This window comes from Oncorhynchus keta, chromosome 30 (genome assembly GCF_023373465.1).
Source record: "Oncorhynchus keta strain PuntledgeMale-10-30-2019 chromosome 30, Oket_V2, whole genome shotgun sequence".
NCBI classification, from domain to species: Eukaryota; Metazoa; Chordata; class Actinopteri; order Salmoniformes; family Salmonidae; genus Oncorhynchus; species Oncorhynchus keta.
This window is the reverse complement of record NC_068450.1, coordinates 51,328,490-51,337,096: the sequence shown is the minus strand read 5'-3', so window position 1 is coordinate 51,337,096 and position 8,607 is coordinate 51,328,490. Positions and strand designations below refer to the sequence as shown.

The window sequence follows — 8,607 nt, the reverse complement described above, 5'->3', positions numbered from 1 at the left end:
TTTACACAGCTCACTGAAGATGCGGTGCCTCAGAGCACTAGTTGGCACATAGTTCACACATTCCACTACAATATTTAATACTCCTGCCAGTTTTGGAGGCAAGGTTTTTGTTGCCAACGCATGCCTGTGCAGAATACAATGCGTAACAATGATGTGTGGTACATCGGCTTTCACTAGCGCACCAAAACCAGACTTTCTTCCCAGCATTACTGGAGCTCCGTCCAAACAAACTGCAGAAACCATATCCCACGAAAGATTGTCTTTGAAGAAGTCATCCACAAGTTTCTTCACATCGGCTGCCTTAGTTGTTGTAAGAGGCTTACAAAATAAATAAAAAATCTTCCTTTATCACGTCGTCTTTCACATAGTGCACGAATACAGCAAGCTGGCTTAGATTGGAAACGTCTGTGGTCTCGTCGAGTTGAAGGCAGAATTTTGCCGGGCTTGAAATCAGATCTGCAACTACTTGAGCCAAGATGTCTTTGCTCATATCCTCTATTCTGTCGCTGATGGTGTCATTTGAAAGAGGAATTTGGGATAACTTAACTTCAGCCTCTTTTCCCAGCATGATATTCGCCATTTTCAACACAGCTGGTTTTATGAGTGTTTGCCCTGCTTTGCGATCAGGTAAGCAACTTCGTACGATGCTGTGAGGATCAGTTTGTTGATGGGTACAAAGCCGAGAACAGGCAGAGTAGGTTTTACATCGAATCTGTCTCTCTTCACCTTGAATTCAACGAGCGTTGTGTTCTTGTATTTTCCATCTCCATGCAGCTTAAGGAAGTGTTCTTAGTTTTGCCGGTGCTAGACTAGAATTACTCAACTTGGCATTGCAAATCATGCAGTTAAGACGCTGACTCCCATCACGTTCCGTTATACATGTGAATCCATATTCGTCCAACCACTTTCATTTTTTGCCCGACATGAAGGGATTCAAATATTAAGAAAGAAATCACAAGACATACCATCACGACAGTCACAAGTAGACTACTGGGCACACCAAATTCCCTGCAGCACAGATAGACCAAGCGTTGTAGCGTGAACACCTGCAGCCAATGATGGCCAAGCAGGGCGTGTCAACACGAATCATATGAGTCGGATGTGTGTCTTGACCTCCGCCGAACCCCTGAGACCGACTCACCGAACCCCTGGGGTTCGATCGAACCCAGGTTAAGAACCACTGAATTAATCAAAGAAATCAGGGGTGCGCTAAGTTCACGGAACAGTTTGTACTGAATGACACATTTTCCCAAAGTTTTTTTGCATGTTATTGAACACTTTGAAGTGTGTTTGCCACAGTGTGGGTTGAAGCAATGAGTGACGCATTTAAAAGACAGCGGTGCATTTTGAACCCACACCCCTCCATGTTTTTTCAACTGATCGTTTCAGTACAGCACAGTTTCTGTTCCGTTATGTATTGAACGTAGCCCTGTTAACTCTGGCCAATCACAGTGAGGGTTACCTGAGGACAGTGTGTTGACTGGAAGGACAAACTATTTGGAAGTGACCCATCTCAACACTTCTGATATGCCCTCAGAGAGTGGTACAGGTGGACAATAGTATCTCTCCAATCCCGGAAAGCCTTCACTAACAGGACATTGCTGTTTCCCCACCTTAGATTAATCATTTAGTGAGAATTTCTCTGGTCACAAATGACACATGAAAAGCACAGTTGCAGTTAATGTAGAATTCAAGTTGGGTAATGTTCAGTAAGGCACCAAACTGAAAACTGTTTTCAAACAGAAGGTTCTACAGATGTCTGTTGCGAAATGATTTCCTACAGTGTGTCCTACTAAGCATGCCATTAATGTGTTGCTCTGTTGGAGGCTGTAAAAAATGTCAATGCTTGAGGATTAACAAAGGTTTTTAATAAAAGGACAAACCTCAAATGTGCTGTATGTAATTACACTAAGCAGAGCAAACATTTAGATATCCATCTCATTTTATATGTTTTGATCAACTCAAACTTTGCACATATTTACATTGTATTGAAATGACTGGCAAGTACTTTACACCACCGATTAAGTTGTACTTTAAAGTATTCTTACATAAGTTGTTTTTTGGGGCATCTGTACTATTACTTCAATACATTCCTATAGAAAATATTGTACTTTTTATTCCATACATTTTCCCTTCCAACCAAAAACTCGTTACATTTTGAACGCTGAGCAGGATAGAAAAAAGTGAAATTCACACACTTATCAAGAGAACAAGTGGTCATCCCTACTGCCTATGCTCTGGCGGTCTCACTAAACACATGCATCTTTTGTAAATAAATGTCTGACTGTTGGAGTGTGCCCCTGGCTATCCTTATGAATTTGAATTTATACTTTTACTTTTGATACTTAAGTATATTTGAGCAATTACATTTACAACCCAAATAGTTTTAGACTTAGTCAAGTAGAATTTTACTGGGTGACTTATTTGAGTAACTTTCTATTAAGGTATCTTTACTACTACTCAACTATGACAATTAATTGGGTACTTTTTCCACCACTGCTGGACAAAAATACATAGGAAATATGAGAGGCAGAATTTGGGGGCCTGTCTTTGACAAGGGGAATGCTGGGCCAGAGTGTCTGTCCGCCTCAGAGTTGAATAACCAACCTCTTCCGGACTTGTTTCTTTTGCACCATCTCCATGGAAACTGTGGCATCATACAAAGGCACTGGGTCCTCTAGCTGGGGCCTGCATAAGACAGAGGGCAATGTGAGCGCTGTCCACCAGGATAAACAAACTCAAACATACCAATATCAAACGTACAGTATAACCATGCTTACTCAAACATATTTTTCACCCCTCTTTCATGATATCCAAATTGATAGTAACAGTCTTGTCCCATTGCTGCAACTCCCATACAGACTCGGGAGGCAAAGGTCGAGAGCCATGTGTCCTCCAAACACGACCCTGCCAAGCCGCACTGCTTCTTGACACACTGCTCGCTTAACCTGGAAGCCAGCTGCATCAATGTGTCGGAGAAAACACCGTACAGCTGGCAACCGAAGTCAGCGTGCATGCACCCAGTCCGCCACAAGGAGTCGATAGAGTGCGATGGGTCAAGGACATCCCGGCCAAACCCTTCCCCAACGATGCTGGGCCAATTGTACGCCACCTCATGGGTCTCCCGGTCACGGCCAGCTACGACACAGCCTGGGATCGAACCCAGTCTGTGGTGGCGCCTCAAGGACTGCAATGCAGTACCTTAGACCGCTGTGCCACTCGGGAGGCCCTTGCTTATTCACACTTGCACTGCACATACACACTCATTATTGCAGTTCTGCTGTACCTTAAGGTCCCAGTGGAAAGCTTCTCCACTATATCCTTCATGATGTCTGAAAAGGAGCATGTAAGGTTAACATGTAACACAATAGCAATTATAAGGGGTTGGGCATTGCTAATATATCAGATTTTCATTTTAATATGTTTGTTTCATCTCAATGAGTTAGATTTTAAATTCCTGCCCCCTCCAGAGGCTGACCCAGAGGGGCTAAAGGATACGGAGGTACCTCCCCTGGCGGGCACTGGATGCCCCCCACACCTCCTCGTTGAGGAAGGACAGGGAGGCGGCCTTCAGGAAGAGGCTGCGACTATCTGGAGGGTCCAGCTAAGAAACAGAAGAGACGAGCTCAGATTAAATCCCAAACAAAAGACGTTGTGTACTTACTTGAGCAAATCCACTTGAAGGTCAATGGGAAGACTGCGATAAATACAGTTGAAGTTCACATACACTTAGGTCAGAGTAATTAAAACTCCTTTTTCAACCACTCCACTAATTTCTTGTTAACAAACTAAAGTTTTGGCAAGTCGGTTAAGGACATCTACTTTGTAAATGACAAGTAATTTTTCCAACAATTGTTTACAGACAGATTTCAATGTATCACAATTCCAGTGGGTCAGAAGTTTACATACACTAAATTGACTGTGCATTTAAACAGCTTGGAAAATTCCAGAAAAGTATGTCATGGCTTTAGAAACTTCTGATAGCCTAATTGACATAATTTGAGTCAATTGGAGGTGTACCTGTGGATGCATTTCAAGGCATACCTTCAAACTCAGTGCCTCTTTGCTCGACATGGGAAACTCAAAAGAAACAGCTCAGGATTTTTTTTTGTAGACCTCCACAAGTCTGGTTCATCCTTGGGAGCAATTTCCAAACTCCTGAAGATACCACTTTCATCTGTACAAACAATAGTACGCAAGTATAAACACCATGGGACCACGCAGCCGTCATACCGCTCAGGAAGGAGACGCGTGGTATCTCCTAGGTATTAGCGTACTTTGGTGCGAAAAGTGCAAATCAATCCCAGAACGACAGCAAAGGACCTTGTGAAGATGCTGGAGGAAACAGGTACAAAAGTATCTATATCCACAGTAAAACGAGTTCTATATCGACATAACCTGAAAGGCCACTCGGCAAGGAAGAAGCCACTGCTCCAAAACTGCCATAAAAAAAGCCAGAATACGGTTTGCAACTGCATATGGGGACAAAGATAGTACTTTTTGGTGAAATGTCCTCTGGTCTGATTAAACAAAAATAGAACTGTTTGGCCATAATGACCATCGTTATGTTCGGAAGAAAAAGGGAGAGGCTTGCAAGCCAAGAAACACCAACTCAACTGTGAAGCATGGGGTGGCAGCATCATGTTGTGGGGGTGCTTTGCTGCAGGAGGGACTGGTGCACTTCACAAAATAGATGGCATTATGAGGATGGAAAATTATGTGGATATTGAAGCAACATCAAGACATCAGTCAGGAAGTTAAAGCTTGGTCTTCCAAATGGACAATGACCCCAAGCATACTTCCAAAGTTGTGGCAAAATAGCTTAAGAACAAGAAAGTCGAAGTATTGGAGTGGCCATCACAAAGCCCTGACATTAATCCTATAGAAAATATGTGGGCAGAACTGAAAAAGCGTGTGTGAGCAAGGAGGCCTTACAAACCTGACTCAGTTACACCAGCTCTGTCAGGAGGAATGGGCCAGAATTCACCCAGCTTATTGTGGGAAGCTTGTGGAAGGCTACCCGACACATTTGACTCAAGTTAAACCATTTAAAGGCAGTGCTCCCAAATACTAATTGAGTATATGTAAACTTCTGACCCACTGGGAATGTGATGAAAGAAATAAAAGCTGAAATAAATCCTTCCCTCTACTATTATTCTGACATTTCACAATCTTAAAATAAAGTGGTGATCCTAGTTGACCTAAAACAATGAATTTTTACTAGGATTAAATGTCAGGAATTGTGAAAAAAGGAGTTTAAATGTATTGGGCTAAGGTTTATGTAAACTTCCGACTTCAACTGTACACATTATTACAGGAAACACCATTAACCCAGATCTCTTCACTCCTCCCAACATAACATTGGCAGTGTGCAAGGTCTGTTTTTTTGCAGTATGTTTAACTTCTCAGAAAGCGCACATTAACAAGCTGTAACAAACAAGCAACATTTCAATCACCCATTGTATGTATGAGTGTGACAAGTAGTGATGAATAAATCTTGTCATATGACAACTAGTGGAACTGAACTGCCAAATGGCTGCTCTAATCCAACACGAATGGATAGAATACTTGACTGCAGTCTACCTGCAGGTTTTGCTCAGTTGTAACCCAGTGACCTCCGACCCCGAGCAGGGTGATGATGTCATGCTTGTAGGGCAGAAGACACCTGGCCTCTGGCTCCTCCTCATGCAATCTCACTGGAGGAACACACACATCACCACAATAACTTAAAAAGACACCTCTTAAGCTTGTGTCAGGGGTATAAAAACAGGGCACAACAGTGACTCCATTTTCCTTCTATTCCTGTTACAAAGCTTTACCGTTGTGTTAAAATACAAAATCACAGAAGCACACTCACAGCACTACGATTCATGTTAGACAAAGCTAGCTAGCATAATGAATAACAACAACCTATGGCCCTACATTGGCTTCTTACCTCCAGAGTCAATAACAATGTCCACCCCTAGACCGCCTGTCTCTTCCAAACAGGAATCCACCAGGTCCACCTTGGTATCCCACACACCTATCACTCTGGCTAGACACAGGACAGGGAAATCCCTTATGATGGCTACATGCCAAACAGTGTGCAAACAATAAATAAGCATTTTTGGTACTCCAATTCCATTGACCTGCAAGGGGACACACACACACACACACACACACGACTTACCTACAAGAGACTCTCGCACTCCTGGAATGCGTGATTTGAGTCAAAGGAGTGACAGAGGTAAGAGTGGTAAGAGCGGAGAATGAGAGAGGAAACAGAGAGCATAGACTAGGATTAAATACTACGGGACAGTTTCCCTGTGAAGTTCCATCTAGCATGCTTTTCAGTCCGGGACTGCTTAACCTGTGTCTGAGAAACCGGCCCTGTGTGTTGCTGTCAGAACTTTACTACCTTATTTTTCATGATGAGAGTAGTTTAGGTAACTGATAGTAACACTGTCTCTTCACATCCATTATTACCCGGCTGCATCAATTTACAATCCTCAACTTCCCAACACATTCTCTACTGTGACACCACTTGTCTATTCACACACACACACACACACACACACACACACACACACGTTGGCCCCCTCCCTGTTCTCACCGACGCTGGGCCGAAGCTGCTCCAGGAACTTCTGGTCTTCGGAGGACAGAGCTGACGCCAGTACTTTAACCCCATGGTAGTGGGCCAGCTGGATGGACAGAACGCCAAAGGGCTGAAAGGCATAAACACAGCCAAAATAGCAGTTAGTAGTCTTATTCTCTTAAAGACAATTGTGTGCTACTATTAAGATTCTTTGCTGCCATCTTCTTGTGATGTCCAATTATGGATTTCTACAGTCCCATTGAATGCTCAGATGAGGGGCCACTATGGGGAAATACCTACACTGGCTCCATCCAGCACCAGCAGTGTGTGCCCGGATGCCATACGGGCTAGGGTATGGAGAGCTGTATAGGCCCGGAGTCCATCCCGAATAGCCCCTGCCACCTCCACCCATCTCAACTTCTCTGGCTTCTGCACTGGTGAACGAACACAGAAGTCACTCATTTATTGCAAGAAGAAACAATTACTTAATTTGTACCAACAAATCCCTTTATTCCTTTGTTAATTTGTACCAACAAATGCGATAGATGTACTCTTGTTTAACACTTGGATTTTGGACGTGTGCAACATACCAAGATGATTCTCGTTGATGACGACGGCTTCGCACAAACCAGACATCGCTGTATCCAAGGGCAGAATTCCTGTCATGCGAAAGAAGGGAAAAGCAAAGCCTAGATAAATACACCATGGTTATATCCTAAAAATGATAAATGGGAAGGGTCTTTCAATAGGTTATGGGGAACATTGCCGATGACAATGTCAGAATCGTCAGAATCATCCAAATAAGGGGATGTTTTGAAGTTCTATGATTTATCCTTATGTAGCAGGTCCAGCTCCCACCTGTAACATTTACCTACAACTTCATCATCAGGTTGGAAAAAGGTCACCTTAGGCCCAACTGAAGACAGAACAAAAATATTGCAAACGATTAAAGGTTTGTTCCAAAAATATAGTACGTTGTGAAATTAAATGTGCTAAACATCAAAGTCATAAACAAGGTCAATTACAATCCATGAAGCAGATATCCTGTTTACCTTGGAGGACGATCCCAACAATCTCCCTCCCTACTGGCACCAGGTCCCTTTGCAACTTTAGATCCTCATGTAGCTAACCAGAGGACAGAGGGTAAGGAAATGCGACAAGTAGCCCATACAGCCATACATGATGTGTGGTCAGGTAATGTAGGCCTGTCCTACAGCAACCCTGACCAAAAGCAACATATACTTTGGTCCCCAATTTTTGTTTTTTCAGATAAAACAGGTCTGATACTGATTTTAAGCAGCATATTGAAAGTGACAACAGTAAGTCTTGTCCATTATGACTGAGACAGTAGGGCTACACTTACTTTTAAATCCAGTGGACTAAGGGCACATGCCTTCACTTGCACTTTAACCTGGTTGCTACCGAGGGCACTGGGTACATTCTGTGACATGTTGAAAAGACAATCAGTGAGTTTGTCAGACAGCCAACTATGAGCTGCTAAAAGTGTTGGCATGCTAGACTAAAGCGATAGCTACATTATTATGCTGGGCACTCACCGTTTCCTGAATGACAAATTTCGCCTCTGCAGCAGTTTCACCCACTTTACAGTAAAGCCCTTTCATGGTGGAAAAACTGTCAATAGGCAGGTGCAATTAGAGCAACTGACGCCAGTTGGCAATTCTTTGTTTAACTGTGCATTGAAAGTAGAAACTGTTAAATAATGTTAATGAGTATGCATAAATCTTACAAAACAAGAAAAATTAGTTAACGTCCGCTAACTACGAGCATCAACAAATATTTGTATGGTTTCCTATAAATCCTACGTACGCCCAAAAATGTTGATACCGCGAGATTGGTTTAAGCTGCCCATTCGATTTTTTGTTTTATCGCATTCACAGAATTCATTGTCAATCAATGATTATGGTCCAATGGGGCACTTCCATCAAATTTGTCCTATTTGTGATTAGTACAATTTTACGTCGATCATATTATATCGTTCGCTGATTGGCTCGATATTGCAGACGCTCAGAAAA

General features: G+C 42.8%; 1 protein-coding gene across 1 annotated transcript; it reads right to left on the bottom strand.

Moving 5' to 3' along the window:
• Positions 1-1,846: 1,846 nt before the first annotated feature.
• Positions 1,847-8,419, bottom strand: LOC118363686 (quinone oxidoreductase-like protein 1). The gene is made up of 12 exons (XM_035744812.2): positions 8,131-8,419; positions 7,938-8,015; positions 7,627-7,699; positions 7,446-7,490; positions 7,165-7,233; positions 6,875-7,008; positions 6,593-6,704; positions 5,936-6,034; positions 5,584-5,696; positions 3,499-3,604; positions 3,287-3,332; positions 1,847-2,688 (listed from the first exon to the last, which is right to left on the bottom strand). The coding sequence occupies exons 1-12, from the start codon at positions 8,194-8,196 to the stop codon at positions 2,589-2,591; spliced, it is 1,041 nt and encodes a 346-aa protein (XP_035600705.1). The 5' UTR covers positions 8,197-8,419; the 3' UTR covers positions 1,847-2,588.
• Between the last annotated feature and the right edge of the window lie 188 nt (positions 8,420-8,607).